The sequence below is a fragment of the Trachemys scripta genome, chromosome 6 (assembly GCF_013100865.1).
Source record: "Trachemys scripta elegans isolate TJP31775 chromosome 6, CAS_Tse_1.0, whole genome shotgun sequence".
NCBI classification, from domain to species: domain Eukaryota; kingdom Metazoa; phylum Chordata; order Testudines; family Emydidae; genus Trachemys; species Trachemys scripta.
The window spans coordinates 47,034,327-47,051,997 of NC_048303.1; the positions used below are offsets into that span (position 1 = coordinate 47,034,327).

At 37.1% G+C, this 17,671-nt stretch overlaps 1 protein-coding gene across 3 annotated transcripts in view; it reads right to left on the reverse strand.

Moving 5' to 3' along the window:
• Nucleotides 1-17,671, reverse strand: part of RAD17 (RAD17 checkpoint clamp loader component) — a 34,471-nt gene that overhangs the window by 13,526 nt on the left and 3,274 nt on the right. For all 3 annotated transcript variants that reach the window (XM_034773818.1, XM_034773819.1, XM_034773821.1), the window contains exons 4-15: nucleotides 17,138-17,221; nucleotides 13,954-14,110; nucleotides 13,270-13,406; nucleotides 10,469-10,521; nucleotides 10,250-10,375; nucleotides 10,090-10,159; nucleotides 9,587-9,698; nucleotides 5,830-6,024; nucleotides 2,872-2,957; nucleotides 2,528-2,674; nucleotides 1,886-2,032; nucleotides 846-966 (exon numbers count right to left, since the gene is read on the reverse strand). In XM_034773818.1, the coding sequence (XP_034629709.1) occupies nucleotides 846-966; nucleotides 1,886-2,032; nucleotides 2,528-2,674; nucleotides 2,872-2,957; nucleotides 5,830-6,024; nucleotides 9,587-9,698; nucleotides 10,090-10,159; nucleotides 10,250-10,375; nucleotides 10,469-10,521; nucleotides 13,270-13,406; nucleotides 13,954-14,110; nucleotides 17,138-17,221 (1,435 nt within the window). The remainder of the gene's footprint in view (nucleotides 1-845; nucleotides 967-1,885; nucleotides 2,033-2,527; nucleotides 2,675-2,871; nucleotides 2,958-5,829; nucleotides 6,025-9,586; nucleotides 9,699-10,089; nucleotides 10,160-10,249; nucleotides 10,376-10,468; nucleotides 10,522-13,269; nucleotides 13,407-13,953; nucleotides 14,111-17,137; nucleotides 17,222-17,671) is intronic.

Here is a 17,671-nt window from a genome sequence, read left to right on the forward strand (position 1 = left end):
GGACCCCCAGTCATGGACCAAGATCCCATTGTGCCAGGCATTGCACGAACAGTACAAAAAAGATGGTCCGTCTCCCAAATAGTTTACAATCCAAGTAGTTAGTATGTATTTGAGTGGGACCTAAATTGTGAAACAGACTAGGACATATAGGATCCTATCCTGCAAAATGTTACTCCCTAATGCTTGAAATCAGAAGGAATACACACAAGGAGAAGAATCAGGCCCTTCAATTATAGACTTTTCAGCACGGGGTCATGGTCTTACGTATATGTAAAGGACTATGTGTATTTATGGGGCACTGTAAACAAACTTTCCCACATATGTAAACTGATGTTTGTTTTAATCCTTTTAGTGTAAAATAATATTTTTAAAATAGCTTTTAAGTAACCTTAAGCCAATAAAGCATTGTGGGTTGAAATGATGTTGTGAAAAATAGATCTGGACATCTTACACATATGTAAAAAGCAACAGAGGGTCCTGTGGCACCTTTAAGACTAACAGAAGTATTGGGAGCATAAGCTTTCGTGGGTAAGAACCTCACTTCTTCAGATGTCTTGCATTTGAAGAAGTGAGGTTCTTACCCATGAAAGCTTATGCTCCCAATACTTCTGTTAGTCTTAAAGGTGCCACAGGACCCTCTGTTGCTTTTTACAGATTCAGACTAACACGACTACCCCTCTGATACTACACATGTATTTATTCCACAATGTGCAGTTTTCTTATCTAGGCAACACTGCCTGTTGTGTTCTGATTTTGGCTCACAAGGACCTTCCATATATATTATGGTAAGAAATTTAACTTTTTTTTTTTTAAATTAACAAAAAAAAAACAAACGTTTACGCTACCTTGGTTTCTCATTGGATTTGTCAGCATGGCAAGAAAAGGCAACAGCTGGGTTTGAAGGCATAAAGGTGGTAAACAGAAACTTGAAAATAGAGATTTTGCAGCAAGGCAGTTTTCTTGATACTATAAGAGTTGGGGGGTGGGGGGGGAGAAACAAAAAACAAATTAACACAAATGAGAAAACATACTACCTGAAAGCTTAATTAAGCTCCAAAGAAACCAAAGAATCCATGTTTTGGCTCTTTGTTATTTTGTCAGTTTAATTATGTAGGTTACTATGATATGTTAAAAGCTGTAATGAATGTTCACCCAAACATTCCACATCATATAAAACAGCATAATAAGCCGTGCCCTTGCCTAATGGATTGTTCTTCAAACAGCCATTAAGGGGTGAGGGTTCAGACAAAAGATAAGCAACCAGGTTTAATTATCAAAAAACAACAACATTAAGTTTATTTCCTTCAAATCTGTTTTGTGTTTCTCTTGCAAGTTTCCAGAGGATTCTTATAATTGAATTACAGGATGCCTCATTCAGGCTTTCCAGACTGGATAAGGCACCTTTTAAATGAAGTACAATTTTTTTTCAAGAGTCTTGTAATCTTATAGTTGAGCTGTTGATCACAAACACATAAGGCAAGGCAATAGTAAGGGAATCAATAATTGTCCACCTTACAAATCAGACTAAGACGGCTTAAGGGACATGAGTTTGATTTCATTTACAACACACTTCATTATATTTCTTTTGCACTAATTTTGTACTGTATTAACTTGAATTTCAAGGATCTCGGAAATCCTGTAGTACAATCTCTTAATTTTGGGTGAAAAACAGTCTGTTTTCTGGGCCCCCTAGTTATTTTCTAATTAGTAGAAAATAAGTTTTTAAGTCCATATCTGAAAACTGATTTTAAAAGGTATTTGCATACACGTCTATATTCGTTTAATATACTGTTTCTAACATGAATAGTCCCATAAACAACACTATAAATCATAGCAGTTAAATTTCCAGATTTAAACAAAAGTACCTTAAATGTGAAGTATTTACCTTTTTATTTATTAGGAACCACTGGGGTTTATGAAAAGGCCGAAAACCCATTCCTCCTTGGCAATGGGCAAAGGCTCTAGCGGTATTTGAATGTATCACACCTCTTGTGGCCACAGATGCACTGTATTCCCTGAGTGTAGGTCGTGACTAAAACAAAACATGACATTATGCAAATTGTGAAGTTTGCAGAGTCAGTGTGGAAGATTATAAAGGTGAGCAAATATTGCTGTAAATTTGCAGCTACTCATCCATGTTTGGAACACTCATTAAGTATTAACTGGCTTAGTTATTTCAAGTGAAAGGCATATTCTCTGAATCAATTTTTAATATGAATTCACCATAATCCTAAAAGGACGGCACTTCTGGCAAGTATTTTGTACACACTATTGTATGTTGTAGGAAATATTATTACAAAGTATACCAAAAATGTGTACAGCTGGTTAAAATGTACACATAGTTTAGGATGCAGTAACAATTATGCCTACACTTTCAGGAGAGTTAGACTTACATAGCTGTAGATAAACTAAAATGTTTATAAATGGTAAAAACCTACATTGTTTTCTTTTACGATAAATCAGTAAGAATGTACAGATATGTGGCTGCAGGATATGAAAATTAAGAGTGAAAATGAATCAAACTTACATTCCAGTTACTACAGAGGAAGTCAGCAGTACTCAAGTATTCACTGGCTCTCACAAGATCATCTATATCAGTGAAAAAATCTACATAGTTTTGGTGAAGATATAAATTAAATAGGTCCCCAGGCATGTGTGACTTTTCTACAATATCCTAATTAAAAAAAAACAAAAACAAAAAACCCACAAATTAGTCTATGTTCTGCACAAAGAGAAGTGTCATGTAATGTTATTAATACGTCTATTTTATTTATAATTATACACAGTAAGTGACAAAACTGCTGTGTCCAAATTGCATAAATACCAGTAGGTCTTATTAATGGGTATCAAATTATTAATAAAGGCCTTTACCTCAGGTTGGACAAGTAAGGTGTCTCTTTCATATTCAGATAGGTGAGAAGGTAGCCGAGGAAATTCTGAATCAGATAGTGATTCTCCTATAAGCAATTTAAATAGTGCCACAGTCTTTAATATTAAACATAGCATTGTTTTTAATGTTTGTACTGAACATTAATCAAAAATCAGGAATAAAATCAAACCTCATACTTGATATTTAAACTTATGGTGGGAAAGAAGGGGTGGGGGTAATGCTAGCAATGTATAATGATAATAAGATGCAATTATCAGTTTATTAGAATACTGAGAATGAAGTCTTATTTTCCTGTTGGTTGCTGCGTTGGTTCTTAATTGCTAGGAAAAGTCTAGAGGCAAAGTCACTGCTGGCAAAAGCAGAGTTGCACCCCCTTACGTTTTTAGTGAATTAGGCCCCAGTTCTGTAAATTTAATGTATCCATGGAAACAGGCAGTACAACTGTTAACTTTAGAACCTAAACAAGATTATATTTGGTTCACACTTTCATGATTTATAGTAACAATGGCCTCTTCTTCATCAGGTATTTCCTGGAACTAATCACCAAGAATCATTGGCTTTAGTTGCCAGGAAATGCTTGATCCAAGCATTATTGTTTAGATCCATATTGCTGACTGTGTAGTATAGGTTAATTAGTTATATTATGGGTAGGGCTGTTGATTAATCAATTAACTCACACGATTAACTCAAAATATTAATCACGATTAATGGCAATTTTAATCACACAGTTAAACAATAGAATACCAATTTAAATTTATTAAATATTTTATGAATTTTTTCTACATTTTCAAATATATTGATTTTAAATTACAACACAGAATACAAAGTGTACAGTGCTCACTTTATATTATTTATGATTAGAAATATTTGCACTGTAAAAATGATATAGTATTTTTCAATTCATGTTGCACAAGTACTGTAGTGCAATCTCTTTATTGTGAAAGTGCAATTTATAAATGTAAAATATTTTTGTTACATAACTGCACTCAAAAACAATGTAAAACTTTAGAGCCTACAAGTTCACTCAGTCCTACTTCTTGTTCAGCCAGTTGCTAAGACAAGAAGTAGGACTAGATGACTTGCAGGCTCTAAAGTTTGACATTGTTTTATTTTTGAGTGCAGTTTTTTTTGTACATAATTCTACATTTGTAAATTCAACTTTAATGATAAAGAGATTGTACTACAGGACTTGTATTAAGTGAATTGAAATACACCACCTCTTGTTTTTACAGTCCAAATATTTGTAATAAAAATAAACAAAGTGAGCACTGTACAGTTTGTATTCTGTGTTCTAACGGAAATCAATATACTTAGAAAATATCCACAAATATTTAAATAAATGGCATTCTATTAACAGCATCATTAATCATGCAATTAATTTTTTTAATTGCTTGACAGCCCTCATTATGGGTTAATTGTGATGTCATCAACCACTTGCAGAAAGTATTTTCTTGCCTCTCACCATTCTCTCATAATCCCTTTGGACAGGGACTTGGTTTTCTATATCTGTACAGCACCTAGCAGAACCGGGCTCTGACCAATTAGATCTCTAGGAGGTACCAGTATAAAAGTGTTAAATAAATAACACTAGCTTTTTAAAAATGGTATGTCAAACCAATCTGCCATGTCAGTAGACAAACTACTCCAATAGATGAGCAAGAGGCAAAGCTGCTCCCATGAAGGTTAAAGAGGAGCCACCATAAGAGTAAAGGAAAGCTACTCTGGCAGCAAGGAACTGTAGTGGCTAGCAAAGAAGGAAAGACCAGTGAGTGTTTAAGTGTAGAGATCAAAAAGAAAGTAAGTTTGAGTGAGCCTGCATGTATAGAAAGCAAAAGTCTCAATAGTAGTAAGGCAGAAAAAGTAACCCTTTTTCCTACCTCCTCGTAAGAGCCCAGAGAAAAAGCAGCAAACATAATCCTTAAAAAGGGAAGGGAAAGGTAGCAGGCAAGAGCCAAGGGGCGGGGAGGAGGGAAGGGAAAGGTAGCAGCAATTGCATAAGTGTCAGGGAAATAGTAGTGGATTGAAGGTAGCAGGATCCTTCAGTAGGAGTAGGAAAATTGAGGCAGCATTAAGAGGACATGGAGACACTACAAGGAGCACACCTCCACATCTTCTATCGCATGAAAAAGTAGTTTTTATATTACAGTGGTGGCCAACCTGAGCCTGAGAAGGAGCCAGAATTTACCAATGTACATTGCCAAAGCGCCACAGTAATACGTCAGCAGCCCCGCCCCTCCCCTCCCCCCCATCAGTCCCACCCGCCCCTGTTCCCAGTGCTTCCCAATCAGTTGTTTTGTGGCATGCAGGAGGCTGGGGGGAAGGGGGGGGAGAGGGGAGGAGAGGAGGAGCGAGGGCATGGCAGGCTCAGGGGAGAGGGCAGGAAGGGGTGGAGTGGAGGCAGGGCCTGTGGCAGAGCCAGGAGTTGAGCAGTGAGCACCCCCCTCCTCCCCGGCACATTGGAAAGTTGTGTCTGTAGCTCAAGCCCTGGAGTCGGTGCCTATAAAAGGAGCTGCATATTAACTTCTGAAGAGCCGCATGTGGCTCCGGAGCCACAGATTGGCCACCCCTGTTATATTACAAGGCAATTATCTCATCACAGAGTTCTGAAGGCTACACATCCCAATTATCCCTCATGGCTTATGATGACATCTGAATCACTGGATGGAATTATAACCATGTAATTTTAGTATATTCACACAGTAAAGCTTTTCTGAAGTGTGCATTATTTACACATTGGATGTGTACAGCCAATGACAGTCTAAGCTACGAGAAACAAATTGCTGTTGGCAACGGCTAGCCTCTTTACACTATCACTAATGATTAAACCAACAGGTGAGTTACAGATAATTCTAAGAAATAGTTTTGCAAATCCAGTGACCATCTACAGATCATTGTTTCTCATTTAGACAATGAATAATAGGTAAATAAAGTCCTCTTACTTTTGCAGTAAAGTATTTTCCCCAAAGCATGGAAAAGAAAGATGGAAGCATCTTTGCCACCAATAGCTAGTATCTCCTGGTTTTCTAAAGTCTTATCAGCTCTCTTTTTCTTCTTGGTTCTGGATACTTCTGTATTACTTTTTAATGTAGACTTCCCTTTTTTCTTTGACCACAAGTTGTTCTCTGATGAGTACTCTAACAATCAAAGCAACAAGACAACCAGAATAAAGCAGGTATTAATATTAAAAAGGGAGAGCTCCTGAACAGTCACTTTTTAGAACTTTATTAACCCTCGAGTGACTGATTTTCATCTTGAAACAAATAAATCTTCTATTTCACAGATTTTAATGTGTTTTCTATTTATTAATAAGTAATGGACACACATACCAAGTTCATTTACTTGGATGGAACAAGCACCTAAGTCAGTGTCCTGTTCCATATTTATACTTTAGGCTAATACTGAAGTGACAAAATGCTTGTTTCAGTGTCAAGATGAATGTGCCCTCAAAAACTAAACACTCAAACTTACTCAAGTTTTGAAAAGTGTGCCCAAGTCACCTAGCTTGCTTTTTTGATAATTTTAATAGAACCTTTTACATATATGAACAAGTACAAAATCCCTCCCAGACACACTATTTGACATTATCTTCTTGTTAACATGTCACAGGAATCATATTTGCAATGGATCAGTCACATTCTGTTCAGTTATCAATGTATCATATATATGAACCTTCTGTGTAACATCCTAGTCCAACTGGGAGAAGGGGGAGAAAGGAGGAGAGAGAGAGAGAGAGAGACTGACTCTTTGACTGACTGTCCTTTCGGTGTGTCTTCCAACAGTCTACTGCTTCTGCAGTGACCTGAACCATAAAAAAAGAAAAAAAAAGAAAAAAATGCCCCTTTTTCCAGGGGTAGCCAACCTGAGCCTGAGAAGGAGCCAGAATTTACCAATGTACATTGCCAAAGAGCCACAGTAATACGTCAGCAGCCCCCCCATCAACTCCATCCCACTGCTCCCAGTGCCTCCCAATCAGCTGTTTCGTGGCGTGCAGGAGGCTCGGGGGGCATGGCAGGCTCAGGGGAGGGGGCAGGAAGAGGTGGAGTGGGGGCAGGGCCTATGGCAGAGCCAGGGGTTGAGCAGTGAGCACCTCCCCAGCACATTGGAAAGTTGGCGCCTGTAGCTCCAGCCCCAGAATCAGTGCCTATACAAGGAGCCGCATATTAACTTCTGAGGAACCGCATGCAACTCCGGAACCACAGGTTGGCCACCCCTGCCTTATTCAAATTCTCTAATACTTAAGAGTTGCATAGATGATTCAGTTTGGTGGCAGGTGAACATTCTATATACAAACAATAAAGGAGAGCCAGATTTATATTTATTTACCTGCGGTTCTCTGGTCTATTTTTTTCCCAGGTGTATCAATATCTCCGTTACTATTACTTAACAAATTGTATTATTTCAATTATGGGTATGATGTGTTTTCTGCTACAATAATTTGTTACAGAATTCTGGATGTCATGAAGAGTCTAATGTGGAGTTGTAGTTCCTGTAAAGTTACTGAAGAACTGTTATCTGTTCAATCTAATTTTAAGCCAGTATACCTGAATGGTTGAAAAATTCCCACTAAATACAACCAATTGCTCTTCTCTTCATATTCTCTACAACAGGAATTAGTGAAACTATATAATCACTAGTGTGAGATACCTTTGATAAAGGACTCAAGTACGTTTCCTGTACTGAACAACAAATAGAAGTGGTCATTCCTTGTGCCAGATTTTCTGCCATTTCTCCAAAGTTCTCTTTGTAACCCTCTCATTTTTTCATAAAATGTACATTTGTATGCAGAGTTCATTGCATTTGAAGTTTTATATACACTACACATTAGCTTGTAATTTTAAGAAGATTTAAATAACCTGCAGTACATATTTCAGCACCAACTCTTGCAGCCTATTAGTGAATCTCAGAACTTAAGTGACATTTTTCTGGTACTCTCCAAATACTTATCACCCACTTACTGGTACACTACTAATCTCAAACTGTTAGCTGGTAAAAATAAGGGTAACTTTATACTGAAAAATTACTTTCCCGCCTTCCTTATATATTCAGTGGGTTTTTTTTTCACCCTGTAAAAATGTGTACACTTTATACAAACGAACACAAACTGAATATATTAGAGGCAAAAACATTAACTTTTAATATGAAAATCAATAATATCCAGAAGGGGAAATAAGAAAATTTAAACTCTGAGTTATCAATCTAGGAACAAAATTACAAAATCAAATGTTTAAGATATTATGCAAATCCTTCAGAAAGTAAAATTAACAAAAACAAATTAATGTGCACTAAACCCTGAACTATCACATTTCTTTTGTTTGTTTGCTATGGGAGGGAATTTCTAGAGCATTCAACATGGGCCTCCAACACAGTAAGCTTTTGAAAATCGCAACTTGTGGCATTTGCTGTAGCTCTGACTGCCCCATCACTGTCGCTGAACACACATGAAGCGACATGCATTTTAAATTTGGGATGGTAGAAAATAATTGAACAGACGGTGACAAGTCTATTACTCCAGAGACAAAGTGGATGAGGTAAGATCTTTCATTGGACCAACTTCTGTTGGTGTGAGAGACAAGCTTTCAAACTTACACAGATATCTTCTTCAGGTCTGGCCTATCATTATGTTTATTATATTCAGATAAACCACCTCTTGACTACCAAGCCAGCACCTATATTTTTAATTTGAAGGATTATGTTAGCACCATCTATTGGTTCTTAAAGTGAACCACAACTCCTAAATTTTCACTTTTACAACGCCCAGGTCATATTTTTTGTGTGTGAGAGAGATCTTGAAAAATTCTAATCTGTTTCAGAGTTTCCACTGAGATATGGAAATATATATTTGGGTCTCCTTTAAGTACAAAATTTAATTTTAAATGAAGTGTTCAGTAAAAAATAGTACATTACTTCCTGGAAGTTCTCTCCTTTAAGTAAATGGCGTATTTAAAATAAGACTTGGCAACCCTTCGCTTAAGTCAGGTCTAGTATTGCCCTCCCTCAGCCAACAAAAGACTGGACATGGAAGGATTATTTGATCACCCTCTGAGTGAGAAGCAGGTAAGGTGGCCAACTTTCTAACGTGTGAAAATCAGACACTGAACATTGGAACCTCTCCCTGCTCTGCCTCTTTTGTTGAGGCCATGCTCCCTGCTCCGTCTCTTTCCTTTGAAGCCCTGCCCACTGCTCCTCTTTCCCCTCCTCATGGCTCACTACTCTCTCCATCTCCCTCCCCTGGCCAGTTGAGCAGAGCTGTTGGGGTACGGGGGTGAGCGGGAGCTGCGCTCTGGGGATGGAAACATCTGTTTCCAGATTAAGTAGTGTGTCATGAAAGCTTTGCTTGGTAAAATCATAAACAAAAGGAAAGCACATCAAGAGTCAGGAAGAAGAAAGCATAATAATTTAAAAATCTTAACCTCCACCTTCTCTTCTCCAAAGCTATGTATTAACTCAAAATCTAGTTGGCTAATATTAAGAAAAGTTCTTAAGGTAAGGCATCTAAGACACTCAACCACAGTATTAAAATAATTCCTCCCTCCTATCCCTGCTGGCAATGTGCATCTGGAGAGGGTTTTCTGCAAGGTTGGCATAATTGGGTTTTAAAAAAAAAAAAAAAAAAAAAAAAAAAAAAAAAATTGTCTGCCACAGAATTGATTAGATACTATCCTATATTTTTTAGCCGAGAAAGTTCTATATATTTACCTTTCAAAGACGAAAACTGAAGACTGTTTATTGCACTTCTAATATCACCTGAACAGCCTTTACAAATCAACTCTAAAGAGCTTTTATCAGGGACAGCAAATTTTTCTCCATTCTAAAAGATAAAGCAAAAATAATTGCAATATCTGAAGTAAAAACAAGTTTCAAATTTTTACTGCATACCCAAGGTCTATTACTGCCAGTGTGGAGTCCATCTGCAATATCACCATTGTGAAAATAATTTGCTTCATATGTGTTAGCAGGTGCTTTTTGTAGCATACAGAAGAATTTTCAGAAGTCACCTCAGGAATTAGACCAGACCCTTCTCTATGAATCCAAAGTCACTACTTTTGGCAAACAAGCCACTTTCGAAAGTTTGATCCCCAGATTACAACAACACAGGGATGAAACCACAACATGATCAAAAACTAATACTCTAGATTTAACAGCCTGAAATGTTTTGCACCTAGCACCATGTGGAAGTCAAGCAGTTTTTGATGCCTTACCATACTTGCTTCTGCTGTAGCTATTCGATTAAGAACTTTCATCATCATTGTTGGAGCCACAGGGTTAAAACTATCAAATTCAATAACAAAAAGTTTTCATTAAACTACTGGTTCTATACTTAACCTTCTGGTTAATTTTATGCAATGAATGATCTCTTACCTAATAGTATATATACATAGTTCTTCCTGAATTTCCTTTGGAAATAATAACTTTTGGTTGCTGTCTCCACTGAGACTGTCTGAGATTATAAATACAAGGGGACATCTACTTGTCCGCACAAACCTCCTAAAACACAAATAAGCATAACAAGGGTCACAAACTCTAGTTTACTGGCAGTTGTTAAGGATTTTAGCCATAAGCAGATTACTTACAACTCACCTCAGAATTTCGTGAAAACTGTCACGGTCACGATAAAACTGGTTAGGCATATCCTAGTGAAAACAAATGAAGTACTAGAATTCAAGTGTATCTGTTCTCTGCTAGTGGACTAAAAGTTAAAGCCCTCTATGAAAAGACAGTTTTTCTCCAATCCACAGTGGCTTCAAGCAAAATTCAACATGTAGTTAGATAAGCTGCATGAATGTCTAGTTAAATAATTTTTCAAATAAACAATATAGGAATAGAGCAGCAGAAGAAAATAGTGGTTCTATGCCCTTTTTCTCCTTTATTATGGATTAAGAGGCCTGAAAATTTCCCTGCTTTCCAAAAATGTTTTCTTGTGTTTTTTTTTTTTTTTTAAATTAGGAATTCAAATCTTGTCTACTTTGTTTTTCCTGGAGATTACGGAGGACTAGAGAACTAGGAGACTTACAAGCTCAGAAAGATCATGTCAGAGAAACATTATTGACAAGAGAGGTGATTTTTCATTCACTGTTTAAAATGGATTTAAATAGGTGTTAAACAAAAATGCCTGAACAAATAATTTGAAGAAAAGACTAGTCTCCTGGCCCCTTCTAGTGAGGGCAGTGAAAGATCCACACTCACATGTCTTAGCCCTCCAAGAACGTCCCACAACAAAACAAGGAAGACTAGACTTTACATCCTTGATATTTCTAAGGAGAAAAACAAGCAGAATTAAAGCATTTTAAAAAACAAATCTTTCAGGCTCTCTTCATACATCATAAAGCAGCAAAAAAAAAAAAAAAGAGGGTACAAGCACAAATAATTTCACTTTTCAGGCTACCTTTAAAGTTACATATGGGAACTGAGTGTGAGCACTGCTCTTCAACATTGTCTTGAGCTATCCTTTGGTAGCACCCTCACTTACTTCTATGGACAGAGGTTAAAGCAATTTCTGCCTTCCAATCAACTCACATGGGTATAACTAAAGCCAGTTCCTTGAACCTGTATAAGACTGCAGAACTCTGTTCTGCGGTACATAACCCTGTAGAAACATAATATCCATTTAATATCATGTTTACCAAGTAAATGTAAATGATCATGAATCACAGTTTTCAAAAGCACCCTTTTGCTGCCTTAGACTCACTCCTCAAACCCACGCCTCCTCGTGCCTCCACTTCACCCTGCACGGGATCTCAATTTCTTCCAAGAGAAAACTGACAAATATGAAGTAACTTTCTCTGTCCCTTCATCTTATCTTTCCTTCCCCTCCTATGACCAGAAGTTTCTTGTCTGCTTTCCTCCTCTAAACCCTCAATTTCCTCCCTCCCATTTGCTGATCTCCCTTACAAACACCCACTCTCATCCCCTCCTTACTTTTCTCCTTAACCTCTCTCCATCCCCTCTGACTCTCTCCCTCACAATACAGGTATGCTACAGACTCTCCCATCTTAAAAATTCCACCTTTGGCCACACTTGCTTCTCCAGCTACTTCCCCTTGTCCCTTTCTCCTTCCCTCTCTAAATTAATTGAACACATTAACTACAATCACTGTCTGAAGCTTCTCTCCTCCAATTCCATCTTAGACTCTTGCCAATCCAGCTTCCACCCTTTGCACTGCAATCTTCATCCTTCTAGACCTGTCAACCACTTCTGACACAGTCGGCTATGCTATTCTTGCAATCTTGCCCTCCCTTGGCTTCCTTTCCTGGTTTTTCTCCTACCTCTCTAATAGCTCCTTCAGAGGAGTCTCCTCATCCCCCTCTAGTTTTCTGTGGGGGTTCCATACACATCTGTCCTTGGTCCCCGTCTCTTCCCTCTACACCTTTTCTCTTGATAATCTCATTGCAAACACAAATTCAACTCAACTCTTTCTCTATGCTGATCACTCAGTTTTACCTCTCTGCCTTAACTAATATCTCAGCCTGTCTCTCTATCATCTCCTCACAGATGTCTACCCATCAGCTTCAAGTTCAACATAGCTAAAACAGAGCCCTTTAATCTTCCTTTCTCCCACATCCTCCCTGCTACCTTCTCTCTCAATTACTGCGGAACCACCACCATTCTGCCTGTCACTCAGGCCGATAATCTCATCATAATCTATCATATCCACCCATACAGCTAAAACCGTCATCCAGGCGCTCATCTCCTAATTCGATTATTGCAATATATTTTATACTGACCTTCACAAATACAATTTTGCCCCACTCATTTCCATTCAGAATGCTGCGGCAAAGATCATTTTCATATTTTGTTGCTTTGAGCATGTCTCCTCTCTCTTTGTATCCCTCCACTAGCTCCTCCTTCTCTACTGTATCAAACATAAGCTACTTGTCTTCATTTTCAAGGCTCTGATAGCCTATTCCTATCCTACATCTCTCTCATTCACTGTCAACATGTTGACTCCTGCCTTCAATTGGCCACTGATGTCAACCTCCATCACCCCCTGTTAAAATTTTCAAACAAGCAGCTTCATGCTTCCTCCTGAGCTGCCCCTCATGCTTGGGAGAAGCTCCCATAAACCTCCCTCATTATCCTCCTCCATCCTCTCTGCTGCGATGTCTACAAAAACATGACAATGGTTAGGATGCTAATGTGCTGGGACCACAACCTTCACCCTGACCAATGCTGTTTCAATGTTTCTTTGTACTGTCTGTATTGAATCATCTTTTATCTCCTGTCCTATACTTAGAATGTAAGCTCTCTGGGGTAAGGGAGAGTCTTTTTTTGTCCTTTGTTTGTACTCCAGCACCTAGCACAAGGAAGACTTGGTCCACGATGAGGGCTTCTAGGTCCTATGGTAATACAAGTAAATAATAATTTCAAGATTTTTTACTTACTTCAATGAGAATAAGTTTATCATCAGCCTCTGTGGATTCCCCTAGCATCTGAAGTTTGTTATACTTATTTGCTCTTAACAGAAAGTCTTGAAAGAGAGCAGTCTGGGCCTGACTGGGAAGCATCTGAAAACTTGATTCTGAAGAGGAAAATTCATTAAAAAATGTCCCAGATTATATCAAATATTATAAATACATACAAGAGTCATCATATCCCCTTGATATTGTCTGTTAATGACTATTTAACAGTCTACTGTCAAATATATTCCAAATCTCTTTTTAAAGGATAAAGTCGACTCCATTGCAACGGGTCTGCCAAAGGCCCTCTGACACATTTAAGTCTCACTTAGAGGACTTATGTAGCGCTGAGGACATTATACAGCCCCTCTAAATTGAAGTGAATTTCACCCACCAGCTGAACAGTCCTTTTAAAAAAAAATCACATTTCAAACAAAAACTAAAATACAGAACATTGTCTTTTAGCCTTAATTTGACATCGTACATCAAACAAATACATAAAACATTTTTGTCAAGCATATTTTCTAGCATCAAATCTCTCAAAGAAATTTAAAGTTATTCCTTTAATAAGTTATAATAATAATAAAGTTATTCCTTTAATTTAATGGTTTTTAGATGTTAAAAATCTTTACAGTTAAGAAACTTTAAAAATAACTGGGGGAAAATTACCATAGTTAAAAGCATCCTTGAAATCTTCTTTCCTAAAGTCTAGAGATATTGGATTGGTCCATTCTTGCACCTGAACATGAAGTTCCTTAGCTAATATTTGTATAGTTGCAGACTTTCCACAACCGGGGGGTCCAGTTAACACTAAAACAGAGCCACCCTATAACAAAAAGAGCACTATAAGCCAAGACTCAAACGTGATAGAGGAGAAATGCTGGGTTAAGGTTTCTGTTATTTTGGAGTATTGTATCACTGCTTTATTAAAAACCTGATTTTTAAAATGGGAAAAAGTTAGTTTTATACACACTGCATGCAATATTTAAGCCTCAATTCTACACTGAGATCCACTCTAAGTCAAAAGGACTCCTCATGGGTACACCAGGGATGCTAAAGGATCCCAATGCAGAGTCTAAGTAGATCTGGCCGCGTAGTAAAGGTTCTAACACGAATGACAAAAAAAAAAAAAAAAAAACCACCACACACCAACACAACAATTTTAAATTGTTTTACCGTATGTAGGATAAGTATAAAATTAAAGAATTAAAGTTAGCTAAAGTTTGGTTAAGGAAATGTGTGTGATGTAAAGAAAGGCCCTGATTAGAAAGTAGAAGGAATGCCTTGAAAATAAAAAAGTGTTGAGGCCAGAAAGAATAAAATAGGGAGGACATCTCTGGTTCAACAAATAACTAACAAGATAAGGGGAAATTTATAAAAAGAAGGCCTCTGACCGCCGGGGTGACTGCGGATGATCTTAAATCACAGAAAGAGAATGTGTCTTAAAATGAGCTAACATGGCCTTTACCCAACTCTCACACCAGTGTTAAAGCCCATGTAATCCCAGGTGCAATGGAAAAACTGTTTCACACCAAGAAGGAGGGGAGCAAAGGCCTTGGGGAAAAAAAAAAAAAAAGAGATTGTATATCTTATCTGGATTAATACTAGAAATAAGGGTGAACTGTCTCCAATTGGTTTTTAGCTGAAGTCAGTAATTGGCAATGGCATCACTCGTTTGTTAGAGAGTATAAAAAGTAAACTCTTTACGAGTTCATTGCTAATACCTGCTTCCCCATATTGGAGCCAACCAATATGGGTTTAAGACCCCTGGGTTTAGCCCATTTGTAAATATCTTGATCAAATGCATATAAATGATTTGTTACTGTTCGGATGTAGTAAGCTTTATTATTTAGGCTTTTTAGGCATGTTTAAAGCAACTACATAAAGTAACATTTGGCCTTTGGATTTAATAAAGGAATTTATTGTTAAATTGATGTTTGGTGATTTCCCATATTAATAAATAATTTCAACACCTTACATTTTAGATAAATTCAAAGTAGACTGAGTTAACACTTTGCTGGAACAAGTTGAGTAGGTGCTTTAGAAGGGGTTTTATTTTGCCTTCATCTAAAGTATTTATAACTGGCAAAGGCAGGTTACCAGACTAGTTGAACCACTGGTCTGGTCTGATATGACAAGTTTTATAGTCCTGTTTTCAGTGTTAAAAATATTTGTCAAGTTAATGTTCTAATAATATATTGGTACAGCACTGATCTAGTGAACTGGAGACTCAGGCACTCAGTTTCCACCTTGTGAAGACTATCAGTAAGCATTTGTATGCACGTGTCTGTTCTCTCTCAATGATCTGACTCACACTTTGTATATTCACCACACTACATAATTAGTGGACAGAGGAGAAATGACAGTTTATCATAAATATATTTTATGTATTTTTCTCTGGACTGTGACGGTAAGAAAGGAGGTGTGGATTTGCCATTTTAAAACACTGAGCAAAACGACCCATAGTTAGGGAATCTGAAAGTTCACATGCCATAGAAAAAAAAAAATGTGAAATAATTCTGAAAAATAAAATTATAATCTACATTATAGAACTCATTGTTTGCAATGAGATTTTGCTAACAGGAGATACAATTCGAGACCCCCACAATAGGATGCTGCACATCAGTCCTGCTTTAAAATGGGCCTTCACAGAAAAATCTTTAAAATGAGATAGAAAATTACCTAGCAGAGGCCCAATCCTCCATTCCATGAACTACCAAAACTCCCTTTTGGCTTCAATGGGAATGTTGGGTGTATAAGGAAAACAGGATAGAGCCTTTTTACAGGTTCTCTAGACCATCCCCTTGACCATGTCAAATTGTTCCCCAGCTGTATGTGTCTCTAGGGCTTCATCGTATTAAACATTTCATTTTGAGATTTCCTCTAAGGAAATGGTAGAACATTTATAGTTTGGTTCTTTTTTTGAAAAGTGACCAGAAACAACATCCGAGGTTACATGTTAATTGTGTTTCAATTATTCTTCATAAGTGTTCTCAGTTTATGAAGAAAAGCCACCCTTTTACAAGCACCAGCTCTACAAAATCAATCTGCCATTATACAATTCAAGCTTAGTTCCTGCACACTAACATATCATTAATAACATAAATTCTGCTGAATAAATTAGGATTTCAATGACACCTGTGCAACCCCATTACCTTCAATGGGATTGCACAGGTGTAAACTGACCAGAAGTTAGTAAATAATTCTGTTGGTAAAGGAGAAATAGAATCCAGTTCTGTTTCTCTGACGTATACAGACTCTGAAGGGATATAAGAATAGATAAATTCGAAAAGTAAAGCTCTCACCTACATTGTTAAAATAATTTTATACCGATATTAAAATGTCACAGTCCTTTCAATATTAAAATAGAATGCGAACTACCTTGTGCATTATATTAAACTCCCGAGATATTCAATTTTCAACAAGATGAGCATTTCTGAGCATCTGTACACAGCAGTTTAAATTAGAAGTTATATTTTCAAATGTGTGTTGTTGTTTATGGTGTAATGACCTTCTCACAATGAGCTCCTTCAGATTGCAGTGGTCAGTCACATGGATCCATTTTTTCATTAAATGTATAAACACGGTGTCTCCCAAACAAAATACAGAGGCTCTCTCTTACTTCAAACCCCATTAAGCCAATTTTGGATTTGTCTTCAGCTGTGGATTAACATCCTGTTTATCCAAATGAACCCCAGGAACCTTACATAATTCATTCTATTTCAGTGACGTGGAGTCTACTGTATATAAGCTAAAAAAGGTCTGTAGTGTCATTTGTATGATTACTTGCAAGTTTAACTTCTTACAACTTAATTAAATCTAAAAATTTAAAAAAAGAAAATGTATGGACTACCTGCTTTGGCTGCCTTTGAAATATTTGAGCTTTTAACCAGCTTTCAACTTCTTCAATCTTCTTCTTATGTACAGCAAGCTCATTCTAGAATGATGAGAAAGGATACAAGAAATGCATATAAGCTCTGATTTATGAGCTTTTATTGATACAGTTTAAGAATTGTATTTATGTTTGTAAAAATGCCAAACAAGGTGCTTGTATGTTAGAATGACCTAGCCACCCTTAACATAATTTAAATATATCCTAAGCACAGCAATTAAAAGTAATCCATCACAAATCTCCTCCTTTAATAACTCCAATTCCCCACCAATTTTCCAAATGCCAAGAATCAAAGATGAGCCCTGAAACAATCCCTGAAGGAGAGTTGCTTATTATTTACATACATACCAACAAAGCTATTTCAGAGGTGGATTATTTTAAAAGCATAAGAACGTTAATTTACTACTCCACAGTAGTTCATACCACAGGGTTCCTCATTCTGAGGGTAATAAGTTAACACACACACTAACATATTTGAAATGCACCACTAAAAAT